General features: G+C 38.8%; 1 protein-coding gene across 6 annotated transcripts in view; it reads left to right on the top strand.

Annotated features, from left to right (window-relative positions):
* Positions 1–14658, top strand: part of Cd55b (CD55 molecule, decay accelerating factor for complement B) — a 34572-nt gene that overhangs the window by 277 nt on the left and 19637 nt on the right. For 2 of the 6 annotated variants that reach the window (NM_007827.3, XM_011247917.3), the window contains exons 2-9: positions 521–706; positions 3029–3220; positions 4614–4713; positions 5897–5982; positions 8581–8772; positions 11282–11428; positions 12130–12192; positions 12929–12949. In NM_007827.3, the coding sequence (NP_031853.2) occupies positions 521–706; positions 3029–3220; positions 4614–4713; positions 5897–5982; positions 8581–8772; positions 11282–11428; positions 12130–12192; positions 12929–12949 (987 nt within the window). Of the gene's footprint in view, positions 1–18; positions 431–520; positions 707–3028; positions 3221–4613; positions 4714–5896; positions 5983–8580; positions 8773–11281; positions 11429–11668; positions 11773–12129; positions 12193–12928; positions 12950–14658 lie in introns of those variants that run through there. The other 4 variants (XM_017314396.2, XM_030246278.1, XM_030246295.1 and 1 more) reach the window with 4 other exon arrangements.

Raw genomic sequence — 14658 nt, 5'->3', positions numbered from 1 at the left:
TGCCCGCCAGGAGGGCGCATGCTCAACAGACATTGTTTCCCAGTAACTGGGGGCTCTGCTGCTGGGTGCAGGCGGCCAGTGGGAGGGATGGGGATAGAATGCTGGGCTATGTGGGCTGTGACTGGATTCCCCTCCGTGATCAGAGACCATGGCAACACCAAAAGGGAGGGTTGAGTGCGAATCTCCAACCCTGCTCCTGGCTCTTTTATTCTTAAAGTAGATGGCTGGCCACCTGCTCAAGTGAGAGACCAGTCGGGAGCAGTGACCAGGTGTCTTATCTCGCGCCTTGCTCGCTGCAGTGTTAATATTAAGTAGATTCTGAATGACTCAAGGCGGGTGGGAATTTACTCCCCACTTAGTTTTTGTCTTGTGTTCACGAGAGTCCAAGCATTGCAAGTTCCTGAGGGGCAAGTTCAGCCCTGGCAGGAAGGTAAGAGCCATTGCTGCTTCTCTTGTTCCAGGTCTGGGGAAAGAAAGCTCCTTGCCAACTTCAGTTTTACACCTGCTCTTTTCTTCCTAGGAGACTGCGGCCCACCTCCAGACATTCCTAATGCCAGGCCAATCTTGGGCAGACACTCCAAGTTTGCTGAGCAAAGCAAAGTGGCATACTCGTGTAATAACGGCTTTAAACAAGTTCCAGACAAGTCAAACATAGTTGTCTGTCTTGAAAATGGCCAATGGTCGAGCCACGAAACATTCTGTGAGAGTAAGTTCTTCATTTCTCTTTCTGAAAAGTTTTGGGAATGTGGATCTCGTTGAGGTTATTTTTATGCCTCTTTGGAGTGACTGGTAATTGATAGTTTTCTAGCATTATTAAACCCCAGGGTATACATGTTGGCAGTTTACACTCGAGCTAATTGAAGGTGGTACTTCCTATGGCAAGTCCTGCTTCTTCATTAAGAGTTTTTCTTTCTATTGTACAGGCTAGTAGAGAAAAAAAAAAGATAGGTACTGTTTAGAGAGTAAATTATATGTGAATATATTTGGCAATTACCCTGAGACACACACCCTGGTGATCTGTCTTGTTCAACTCTATTTTGTTAAGTAATGGATACAACTCTTGGGAGACATTTTGAGGTCTTACTTCAAAAAAATCTGTTGTACATATAGCCCTATGTTATCTTTAAGATATAGTTTTAGGTTGTTCTGGCATATCATCTGAACATTATACTAGACGGTATGTGTACTGACCAGGGTTCTCTATGAAACCCATGGCTTTGTTCTTTTCTTATAAACCTCTATAGCATGTAAGTCTACTAACTACTGTTGGCAGTTAGAACACATTAGCCAGAAAGAGAGGAAGGTTCTCCAGGCTTAAGGCATTACTGTCTGCTATTTATGCTGTATATACATTGTGCACCACGGCTATGCTAATTTTCTTTTAAAAAATCAACATTAGATTACTGTATGTTGCTCAGTCTGGCCTCAACTCCTGGGATCAAAATCCTCCGGCCTCAGCCTCTCAAGTAGCTTGAATTATAAGCCATGATACTTGCTTTTCTTTTCTTCACTCTTTTTTGTTGTTGTTGTTGTTTTGTTTTGTTTTTGTTTTTGTTTTTGTTTTTCGAGACAGGGTTTATCTGTGTAGCCCTGGCTGTCCTGGAACTCAATTTGTAGACCAGGCTGGCCTCGAACTCACAAATCTGCCTTCCTCTGACTCCCATGGGCTGGGATTAAAGGCGTGGGCCACCTTGCCTGGCAGTTGTGTTGCTTTGCTTTGCTTTTCTTTCTCTTTCTCTCTTTCTTCCTTCTTTCTTTTCTTCTTTCTTTCTTTCTCTCTTTCTTTCTTTCTTTCTTTCTTTCTTTCTTTCTTTCTTTCTTTCTTTCTTCCCTCCTTCCTTCCTTCCTTCCTTCCTTCCTTTCTTCCTTCCTTCCTTCCTTCTTTCCTTCCTTTCTTTCTTTCTTTCTTTCTTTCTTTCTTTTTTATTATAGTATGATAAGCACATGAGCTGGCAACACACAGACTTATCAAATGCTATCTACTCCATGTGATTGTATGTGCTATACTCCTCATGATTTTCATGTACTATGGTTGCTACCCCAGCACCAGGGCAAACTTGTTAGCAAGGAGTTACTTTACATTAGGATGGCCATGATGTTGCTAGGCAACAGGAATATTTCAGTTCCATTGCATTCCTGCAGGCCCCACATTTGTCTATGGGGCCCATCATGGGTCAGAATATTGCTATATAGTGAATGACTGACTACACAAAAGTAATGTAAAGATAAAAGCAAGACTTGATTGCTGCCTTTGAATGATCTGAATTAGGGGACTCTGTAGTAAATCCAGAATCATTCAAAACTAACTTTTGAAAACACACTAGATCCATCTTCTCATTTGCATTTTCAGCCCTCATACAAGGCAAAAAATAGCCCCTAAACTCTCACCACAGGTACGAAGAGTTTGTAACGTTTCCACAGTATTGATTCATCTAATCCTTCAAGCAACCTCATGAGTTATGTAAGCGGGGACACTTGGGGACTCTTCTCTCAATTTCAGAGTTAAAGAAACCTTCTACCAGAAGATGGATAATGTAGGCAAGACCTGTACCTCTTAGGCCAAAGAGCTTGGCTCCAAGCTTGGCCACTGAGCTAATGAGCAACCCTTTCTTGCTGTACTCCTTGCCCCTCTAGAGCTCATTTGCTCAGCTGTTCACACATGATGTATACTTTATGTACGTGGCTGGTTCATCTGACTCTTTTTACAAGAGGCAGTGTGAGGATCAATGAGTAAGTGTGTATAAAACATTTACAAGTATTCAGTAAATTCTATTGTTATTGGCATTGCTGTGTGAAAACTGCACAGACTTCTAGTCATTGAAAAATGAAGGTATGAATGTGATTACACTTGATGAACTACGAATACCACAGTCATATTTATTTAAAAATTAATATATAAAGACATAGAGATCCATGCAAAGCAAATAGTTGATGGGAAAGGGGTAGATTAACTACTAGCTATTAGATTGCATGGATTATAAACTAAGTTCACATTCCTATTTCTTTGTTGCCATGTTAACTCTTTTAGAATCATGTGATACTCCAGAAAGACTGAGTTTTGCATCCCTCAAAAAAGAGTACTTCAACATGAATTTTTTCCCAGTTGGTACTATTGTGGAATATGAGTGTCGGCCAGGATTTCGAAAACAACCTTCACTCTCAGGAAAATCAACTTGCCTTGAGGATTTAGTATGGTCTCCAGTTGCTCAGTTTTGTAAAAGTGAGTATGATTTAAAAAGTAATTACAGTCATCTGTATTTGGGGAGATACCATGTCTGGAAAAAAATATATAATGTTTCTTCAGAGATTCATGAGTTATTTTTTTATTAGACAAATATATACATAATAGGAGTATGTACTGACAGAGCTCATGTTTACTGAATTTAAGGTTACCTAAAATGACGACATATTCCAAGTACCTTGCTTTTATGAGGCAATAAAACAGGAATGTAAAATTAAAGAAAAAGAAAGGTTAGAAATTATCAGTGGCTCAGAGGATGAATTTGTGTATGTGTGCCTGATATTTAGTTTTTTTCCCTGCTGTTCTAAGATTTAATTAACAAGTAAAAATCATGTAAATCAAATAACACATTATTTTGTAATAAATTTCCATTTGTTACCTGTGTGTGTATGTTTTCAATGCATGCATGACTATGCATGCATGAGTAGACTTGCATTTGGTTGAGACTGTTATAGGATAATCCTAGGTGCCAGACCATAGGTGCCTCTGGTCTGGAACTTCAACTCATAGAGTATACTAACTGTCCTCTTCCTACCTTCCCACCCTCCACCACTTCCAAGTATCTGTCTCCCACATTGCTATCACTGGGAGTGAAGGTGTGCTACTCTGCCCAGCTGTTTACATGGAGTCTGGTGACTCAATCTCTGGTTTTCACACCTGCAATAAACAAGCATCTTATTAACTGAGATGTTTCCCCAGGTCCTTACTATTACTTGTGTGTTTGTGTTCCTCTGTGTGCATGCAGTTGTGGACCCATGCATATGGAGGCCAAAGGACAACCTTGGGTATTGTTCTTCAGGCTCTGTTCACCTTACATATGGATAGTATCTGTCCTTGACCTGGGGCTGCCCAAGGAGGTTTCACAGGCTGGCCAGTGAGCCCCAGGACTCTGCATGCCTCTGCCCACTCAGTTCTGGGATGAGAAATGCTTGTTACCCTGCTTGACTTTTTTTCTGTGGGTCCTGGGGATCAAAGTCAGGTCCTTGCCCTTACATGGAGAGCATTTTACCAGACCAGCTTTCTGTATCTCCCTACCCCATTTAAGTCTTTATCTAAGTTAAAATAAAAGTGATGTGTTTCACCATCGGAATTTCGGACATCCATGTCACTTGGGTCTCCCTCATTCTCCTCTCCTCTGCCCTACCCATCACATTCCTGCTGATCCTGGTCCCAGGTTTCTCTTGCCTTTTGCTCTCCTGTTACACGTAGACCATTACATTTCCTCCTTTCATCTCCCCTTAAGACCTCTTTCTTCTCCATCCACTTTCAGCATAATATATGAATACCTGTATATGAATAATTACTGCCATAATCCCTCTTAACATTGAGTATGGTTAGAGAGTTGTTGTTTTTTTTGATAATTCTTTTTTAGAAAAATCATGCCCTAATCCTAAAGATCTGGATAATGGTCACATCAACATACCAACCGGCATATTATTCGGTTCAGAAATAAACTTCTCATGCAACCCAGGGTAAGTTTCATCACTCTAAGACTCTATAATCAATTAATGAACTAAAGAAATTAGGAGTTCAGTGAACACTGATAGATTTGTGGCCTGTAGTCAATGGTGGATAGCACTAAAACAGTCTCTCATAGTGAGAGTGAGGGTGAGTGTGTGCTATGCACAGTAGTGCACATGTGTGTAAATGCCAAAATGAAAGCTATTTTCTATAGTATACTGAAGAAAAAAAGAGAAACTGTTCCCCAATGAACCTTTGTCATGAGCTCTTTGTGGTAATGTGTTACAAGCAAACTTAGTAATTTCAAGTAAACTTAGTAATGTAGACCAGGGTAAAGTTTTTATACTTCTAATTTCTCTAGATTTTTAGATTCCAATACATATGCAGTTCTAAATGTGATAAGTGTAGCTACTACTGAAATATATGTCCATGATACAAAAATAACAATCCCTAAAGTGTTAGAAATGAAACTAACTTTAAACTGGCTTAAATAGTAATTTGCATCTCAGTTTTAATAAATGCAAATAAACTGTTATACCATGGGCTAAGAAAAAAGCCTAGTGTGGAAATGCCCTCCTATCAGAAAGTTTTCTTAGGTCTTCATTTGGGCTTCATGTAGAACAAGGAAGTTCTTTAAGTGTCATCAGTGACTCACCCAGTTTGTTCCTTTCTATGTTCTGAGTTCAGTCACCACCCCTGCCCGTTCCGACAGAGAAATAGGGCTACGTGGGTCTAGTGGATTCATAAGAGCCCAGGGTTTGGGAAGGAGCAGGTGGAGAGCCAGATGAGGGGTTAGAAAATCGGGAAGGAGGGCTGGGTTTCATCAAAACACCTGAAAGATGTGTGGAAAGTTCTCAAAATGTTTTCCTAAAAGCCAAGGGAAGCAAGATCCCTTCCTTTTAGAACTTGGAGTGAAAGATCTCATCACACATGATTTTAGAAGATTTTTGTTATATATGTATTTTTAATGCTGCAAGCAAAAGAAGCATTTGCATGTCTGCAAGTCTTGCCATTTCAGTATCATCTCTGTGAGCTAAAATTTTTAACTGTTTAAATTTCCATCTAGATGGTTATCAAAACTGTCATTTTGTCTCTATTTTCTGGTGGAGTAAATCTTTTAAAATGAAGTTCTGGAGAATTTAAAAGACAAGCCTTCTGTCATGAATATAACAGCCTTCCTTCCCTCTCCTTTAGGTACAGGCTAGTCGGTATCACCTCTATTTTATGTACTATTATAGGAAATACTGTTGATTGGGATGATGAATTTCCAGTGTGCACAGGTATGTTTCCTTTTAAAAGTACTCAAGTTGTGGGGCCACAGGATCAACAATATTAACTCCTTCTCATTCAAGAACTATCCACATCTATATTTGTGGTGCCCCTACTTTTCAACTGTTTCTCTACTAATGACAAACTTCTTAATTTATCAGCTGTGGGAGGACTCTTAAAAGTGGTTCTAAGCAGTAATATTCTTAACTATAACATAATTTAATTAAGAATTAAGCAACTATATTATATTTGTCCATTTTCTGTCTAAACATTGCTTCTAATAGTCAGAGAAGCTGGTTTCCCAATTTTATGGAAGGAAATATTCCTAGGGGTCAGAATGATAAGTTCCATGTGCTAATCTCTCACTGGAAGGCATTTAATATAGGTCTCTTTCTGAAAATTGGCTCTTTCTCTAAGAGTCAGTGTTGCCTACCTGTCTCTTTTTAAGAGTATAGTTTTCAGTTGACAACCTAGAAGGCTTTAAGGTATGCTATGTTTTATCATTAGAGAAATAAGGATGCATGATAAGCCATTCTTCTGCTTGAGAATCTCATCTTCTAAAGAGAAAACAGAAATGGAAAGTCTAGCAGGAAGGGTCCATGATGGGCCTGACACAGTGGGCTCCTTGACAGCAGGGTTCCTATTAGTTGTTCCTTATCAACTGATTCCACACATTGGCTACTAGAGTGTCAGGTCACAAAGTGCAGACTTTTCAACTCTTCTCCTCATAGTCACACACACACACACACACACACACACACACACAAACTGGACTTTCCATTAATTTTGACATTAGGGTTTTAGAAGCCATTTGAAAAAGTTGTAAGATTATTATCAAAAGAATGAAAGACATAAGGAATAAAGTCTACACTTTAAAATGTCAGGGACTTAGTAGGACACAGTGACCTTAGCATACACGAGGACCAAGAATCTATGCCTAGGACAAACAAAGCAAATGAGTGTATTTTCTTCCTCTCTGTCTGCAAAGGAAACCATTAATCTAATGGACTTACATTTGGCAAGATATATTTATTTATTTTAAAGATTTTAATTTTATTTGTTTTATATATTTGGTGAGTACACTGTAGCTGTCTTCAGACACACCAGAAGAGGGCATCAGACCCCATTACAGGTGATTGTGAGCCACTATGTGGTTGCTGGGAGTTGAATCTGGAGTATTACATACACTCAGGGCTGCCCCTAACATTTTCTTTTTATTTATTTATTTATTTATTTATTTATTTATTTTTTATTAGGTATTTTCCTCGTTTACATTTTCAATGCTATCCCAAAGGTCCCCCATACCCACCCCCCAATCCCCTAACATTTTCAAGGCCAAAGTTTGTCTATAAATACTAGCCCCTGCTCTACAAACTAATGCCCTTTTTCCTATACCACTGTGAACATCCTTTGACATATGTAATTATGTAGCACAACTTAGACATTCAAGCCATGTCTACCATAACACTTAACATCGACCTCATCGCCTTTTGGATTAGAAGTGTGTACTAGCCACAGTGACTGCCCTGAAGAATCAATCTCTCTCTCTCTCCTTGCTTTCTTGCTCTCTCTGTCTCTTGCTTGCTTGCTTGCTCTTTCTCCCCCTCTGTGTGTGTGTCCGTGTATGTACAAGTATATGTATGCATGAAATTACATACAGATGTATGTATGCATGCATGGTATAGAGGATGACCTCAGGCATTAATAACTTTTGATTTTGGAGACAGTGTCTAAAGTGACCCATGGTTGCTTGATTTGAGTAAGCAGGCTATTTGTCAGCCCTAGGGATCTACTTGTCTCCACCTCCCCATCTTCCCCAGGTACACAACACCAAGCCCACTTTTTTATATGTGTTTTGGGGAATGCTTATACAGCAAGTACTTCTCTGACTAAGCTATCAACCAGCCCCTGTCTCCTGGGTTTTGATATCTCTACACTGCTTGGTCTATACATGGATTGGCCTAGAAGTTCCTTCAACTTCTTTGTTTGACAGTTTTCCCATCAAAAATCACATCCCTTAGTCCTTCAGGAAAATTTGCTAGATTGGTAAATGTCTGTCCTCTCTCGTTCCATACATGTGTTCCTGGGGTAGCCTTCACGTTGTGTTTAGACTAGACAAGTGGGTTGTTCTTGCTTAGTTTAAAACATATCATGAATTTTCTCATGTTCTATGCCTGTGTATGGACATTTGAGGTTGTTTAATTCAATGAGCACGTGTAATTATATTGTTTTCTTGATAAGCTTAATGGTGCTAAAGAACATGCAACCCACTGATCTTGCTGTTAGCATAACTGTCAGAGATCTCTTTTACAGCATAACCATTATAACATGTCTTGGACTTTATTTATACTTTTAATTCAGCTTATAATAAGTTCCTGTACCTCCTAAAACTCCTTACCCTGGAGGTGAAAATGGAGACCGTGTGCCACGCCCCACAGGTTGACAACCACTGTAATAGGCACTGTCAGTATCCACTTTTCAGAAAGGCTGAGCTCAGAAAGATGATTGATTCTAATTATCTTAATTTTTAAAAATGTTTTAGTGTTATTTATAAAAATGCAATATCAGTTTTTCTTCATTAAAAAGAAAGTACTTTGATTCTTTTTAAGAAATATTTTGTCCAGACCCACCAAAAATCAACAATGGAATAATGCGAGGGGAAAGCGATTCTTATAAATATAGCCAGGTGGTCATTTATTCATGTGACAAAGGCTTCATCCTGTTTGGAAATTCTACCATATATTGTACTGTGAGCAAGTCTGATGTAGGACAATGGAGCAGTCCACCACCCCAGTGTATAGGTAATCTCTCATATTCTTTGTGTACACATAATTTCATCTTTATGTATTTATGCATACTGTACTGTTTGGATGGTTTTCAAGACAAGTAAAATCATGGGTTAAATGAAAAGATTTCCTGGTTAAAAAAAATAGCAATGTAAACTGGACAGTTGTGATACATGCCTTTAATCCCAGTACTCAGGAGGCAGAGGTGAGTTTAAGTTCTATCAAGTAAATTCCAGGATAACCTCGGAAACACATAGAAACCCTGTTTCAACAAACAAACAAAAAGATAGCATTGTGTCTTTCCTCAAAATGAATATCAGCATTCAGCACTATGTACTCTCTGACATGTAGCTCATTATTAACAGCGCTGACACCCTGAGTAGGATGGGGGAGGGGCACGGTGGGGCAGTTGCCCCATTTTTGGTATTCTTCTCACTGTCTGTAGCAGAGCTTTAAGGGAAAGACCACCCAGAGCACAGGGTCCATCACTCAGGTGGGTATTGCCTCACCCCAGCAGCTGAGACCAGAAACCAAGTCACCTTCCCCACCAAGCCCTGGAAGATTCGGGATGCATGGAAGGTTCTGGCAGAGCAGTTGATAGCTGCAGGCCTGGCCTGTTGTCCTAGGACCTGTGTGCTGCTGTCCTTCCTTATCACACTATCTACAGTGATATTGAGCCAGATCCTGAGTGCAAACACTACTTGGTGCTCACTCTGAACTTGGTATATAGAAAACTGAATTACTTTTGATGTGCCCAAGGCACTGTGCACAGATGAGTTCTTCTTTATTGAATAATCAATGCCAGAACCCTTAGACACCTGACCTTAGAATGACCACCTGCTTCTGGTCCCTTGTTGAGTAGATTAATATTAGTATCAACAAAATGCACAGAAAGAAAAAAAAAAAAACCAGACCGATCTGCAGTCACCATTGGAGAATTCCATATACCTATTACCATAGCTAAAAGAAAAAACAAAAGAAAAAGGGAAAAAAAAACTTATTAAGTTTTTTGGAATAGTGTGATCACCAGTGGTTAGGGTTAAGCAGAATTTCAGAGGAGAGCTGAACCTATCATGATATGTGGTCCTTTTTAAGTCACATATCCACATGTCCCAAAAGTCACTACTGCCCTCCAACCTTGGTGGTGTTTCTTCACCGCCTCCTTCCTTGCTACCGTGGAATTTAGATCAGGCATCAGGAACAAAAGGGAAATCATGAGAAAATTAAAACTCAGTGGGAGCGTGCAAACCCTTTGGATTGAAAACAAGAATTTAGGGGAACAAAGAATCATTTTTACAGCCTTATGAGTTTGGGGAAGGAATTTTGAATTGTTCATTATAAATAAACTGACATAGACCTTTTTTGTTCAAGAAAAAGCATTAAAAATATGTGTACCATTTTATAGACACTTAGAACAAAGTGTCTGGTGTGAGGAGGGGGGCATTATTAGTGGATATATCCTGTTGTCACTTCAGGGACAGTCCATGTAAAAATTGACTTACCTAAACCATTCTCCACAATGGATGTCAAGCAATCTACACTCTGATTTTTTTTTTTATTGTTGTTAGTGTATTAAAATTGGCCCGGAGTTATATAACTTAAGGGGGGTAATGTGATGTTTCAGAGGGAATGTACAAAGTGCAATGACTTAATTTGCTTGTGTGTTTGTATCCTTGGTGTTGGGATGAAGAAGACAAATCTTAGAAGGATCAAAGGCTCCATGAAGTTCAATCTTACTTAGGGCTGCCTGAAAGCGGTTAGTAAAACCATGCCAAAGGCAGTTGGCAAGGAGTAAGCCTACACATTCACTAGGTCATCCTGAAGACAAGGGACAAAGTGACTGTTGTCATATTTATATAAAAACATGCTTTTGTGTGAGTGGAAGAGACAGTTTTTAAAGAGAAAATTGAGAGATGTGTCACACTTTGGGATGTTATTCTAACTTTTTTCTTTACATAGAAAAAACTTATATGTGCAATTGTATTGCAAATAATGAAATGTTATATTAGTATAAGTCTAGTTAAGTCACATGGATATGATGTAGCCTCTATATATGTATGTATGTATGTATATATATATATATATATATATATATATATATATATATATATATATGATTTTATATAGCTGTATAAAATCTAAAATCCACTCATGAGAGAAAACATTCAATTTTCAGAGACTGATTTATTTTACCTAGTATAATGGTTTTCAGTTGAGAAATTAGAAATGAGACTGAGGGAATGGACAAGAATAATGGGAGAGAGGAGAAGTTTAATATTGTCAAAATACATTATATATTTATAGTACATATATTTATGGAACTCATTGCTGTGTATAGTTAATATGCATGGATTAAAAAGCGATATAGCAGATGAAGGGCATAATAAGGGCTGGATTTCTAAAAGTCCTCTCTAGGTGTTTATGGGGAGAGAAAGAACAGTCATTGAGCAAGTAATGACTAGGGAAGCTTTATATGGTCAGCAAGATTTAGCAAATTTTTAACTTTACATTGTTTTCTTTATAGAGGAATCTAAGGTCCCAATTAAGAAACCAGTAGTTAATGTTCCAAGTACAGGAATCCCCTCAACGCCTCAGAAACCCACAACAGAAAGTGTTCCAAATCCAGGAGACCAACCAACTCCTCAGAAACCTTCCACAGTTAAAGTTCCAGGTACAAGAGTCCCAGCAATGCCTCAGAAACCCACCAGAGTTCATGTTCTAAGTACCAGAGTGCCACCAATGTCTCAGAAACCAAGCATGTTTAATGTTCCTGATACAAGAGTCTCACCAAAACCTCAGAAACCTACCAAAGCAAATATTCCATCTTCAGCAACCCTACCAACACCTCAGAAAACCAACACAGCAGATGTCCCAGTTACAGAAATCCCAACACTTCATAAATCCAACACAGCACATGTTTCTGCTACAGAAATCCCACCAGCACCTCAGAAAACCAACATAGCAATTGTCCCAGCTACAGAAGCTTCACCAACACCAAAGAAAGCCAACACAGATGTCCCAGCTACAGAAATCCCACAAACACCTCAAAAAACCAACATAGCAATTGTCCAAGCTACAGTAGAAGCCTCACCAATACCTCAGAAAACCAACACAGCAAAAAGTTCAGCCACAAATCCAGCAACAGCTCAGATGTCCCTCATATCAACTACTGAATCTACACAATAACCCAGCATCCCACCACAGTTAATTCTTCTGTTGTACAAACTGTACAAACAGCCCAGACATTTGCCATAGAAAAACCTTCATTGACACAGAATTCACCAGCTACACAAAGGCCCACCATTTCACACTTCTCAATGACCAAGGGTCTCCATATTGTTACACAAAGATTCACTTCTGCTCATATTATAGCAACCCAGCATGAACCTGATACCACGACAAGAACATCTACAGACAAAGGAGAGTCTAACTCAGGTCAGTGGATTTTGTCAGATTTCCTGTGGGCAGTTCTAATAGTGTGATAATGGAAACATAACTAAGACTACAGGGTCCAACAGTCTCCAGGCGTTCCATTGACATGCACAATATGACAAAGAAATGGAGAGTCTCTTTAATATCTGCAGATAGGGACTTCCGTTTCTGACAGTTTTTGTTTTGAGCTTTTTCTTGTTTTTAAGATAATCTCATTATATATCCCAGGCTGGTCTTGACCTCTTGATACCCACTGCCCCAGTTTCCCCAGTGCAAGGAATACATGCCTGTTCCTCTATACTTGGTTTCATAGTTTTTGATCATAGATTATATTGTCATTTGTTTTTTATTTAAGCTTTTTAAAGTTATCTCTTGTCCTCAAGTCATATAACTAAATGCATGTAATATTTGCTTTGGTGTTCTAGAGCTGTCATGGCTTATGTTGACCTTGGTAGCTCTATCCTGCAGAACTTATTAGTGTTTATGTTGCTGAAGTACATAATGTATGGTTGTGTTCAAATATCTATATCTATCTATATATCTATATCATGTATATATAGATATATATAGAAAATTAAAAATAAAAAAATTAGGTTTTTTAATTTGTGAAAGTTTGTGTTGGTATTGAGATCTTATGTATAGCTGTCAATATATACATATATATTAAGTTGTTGGCAAATTAATGAAAAGTTAAAATGTTGAGTTTTATAATTCTTCTCTCCCCCCTCTTATTTGTTAGGTGGTGACCGTTATATATATGGTAAGTTTGTTTGACTCACAGGGAGTTAGAAGAAATTGCCATCACTGTGGGAAGCATAGTCCATATTTCTGGAAGAGAATCTTATGTCTCAGGAATATGATCAAAATGCAGTGTTTCTGGGCACCTAAGGGAAGATGGGTAAATCTAATTTAATTGGCTTGTTTTGTGGACACCGTTAGGCATCCAGTATGCTCCTTCCTATTCTCAACAGTGTTCCTGTTCTCAGGTAGTCTTAGGACAGCTTCAGGTCATTTGGCCAGTCAGGTAGCATTGAGTGCCCGTTGTGCCAGTCGCTCACTTTAGGGATAGAGGAAGCACAGAAACAGAGGTCAACATGGTTCTTGTCTAAAGAGCTTTATAGTTAACCAACCCTTTGAACAGTTTTATGTCTCTGTCATAAACCAAAGGCCAGCAAGAGTCCCAGTTTTAGATATATTTTTCCTTCAACTCTAGTGTATTAGTCAGGGTTCTCTAGAGTCACAGAACTTATGGATAGTCTCTATATAGTAAAAGAATTTATTGATGATTTACAGTCGGCAGCCCAATTCCCAACAATGGTTCAGTCGCAGCTGTGAATGGAAGTCCAAGGATCTAGCAGTTACTCAGTCTCACACAGCAAGCAGGCGAAGGAGCAAGAGATAGATAGACTCTCTTCTTCCAATGTCCTTATATTGTCTCCAGCAGAAGGTGTAGCCCAGATTAAAGGTGTGTTCCTTAAACTCGGAGATTTAATCTTATGGAATCCATAGCCACTATGGCTCAAGATCTCCATACCAAGATCCAGATCAGAAACTTCTATCTCCAAGCCTCCAGATAAGGGTCACTGGTGAGCCTTCTAATTCTGGATTGTAGTTCTTTCCAAATATAGTCAAGTTGACAACCAGGAATAGCCACTACATCTAGTAACAGTTTTAAGCAGAGTTCTGTTAAAATGTATTCTCTACATGCTAATATGGTTGGCAAAGGTAAACCATGTCTTGTGTTGCGAATCCTTTTCCATTTGGTCAGTATTTTTCTTTGTACATTATATTTACTGTTACTCATTAATAAGGTCAACAAACCCCTGAACAAAATGGTAAGAGACTTTGTTAAATAGAAAAATAGCAAAGCAGCATACAAAGCCATGTGCAACTATAAATATCTTTCATGAAAAGATGTGTATTTTAAAAATTTTGTATGAATCAGTGATATCCCCTTTTCATACAAGAATGAATGTATTAGCTAAGGGACACGCCCTGAAAACAGGTACTCAGTTTCCAATGTTACTCTTATGGGTGTTTGTCATACTTAGTTTATGTTTAAGTTAAAGATGTAGTTAGAGATATCACAGCAGGGGCAATTGCTTTTGTACATTTTCTAATTTAAATAGAAATAAATGTATTCAGAGCTAATGAAAAAACATCTCCTGATTGATTTGCCAAAGTGGTGAGTTTAACACCTGACTTTCTGTAGTTTGCTCAGTGATATTTACTATAGATTTGAGATACTGGCTATTTAACAATTTTTTAAAAATAAATGCAGTTTTTATGGTGCTGGGGGTGCAGCACAGGCCTTGTATGCATCAGGCGCAGGCTCAGCTGATGAACTCACCCCTCTTGTTTTGTGTTTGAAATTCCCGAGTACGTAGACTTGTTGTCAGGAAGCTTCCCGAGGGTCTGCTCTAGTTCACCTGTGTTCTGACAGCTCATCCTGCAGGCAGGCATATGGCA

This window comes from Mus musculus, chromosome 1, assembly GCF_000001635.26.
Source record: "Mus musculus strain C57BL/6J chromosome 1, GRCm38.p6 C57BL/6J".
NCBI classification, from domain to species: Eukaryota; Metazoa; Chordata; class Mammalia; order Rodentia; family Muridae; genus Mus; species Mus musculus.
This window is presented reverse-complemented; position numbering and strand designations above follow the sequence as displayed.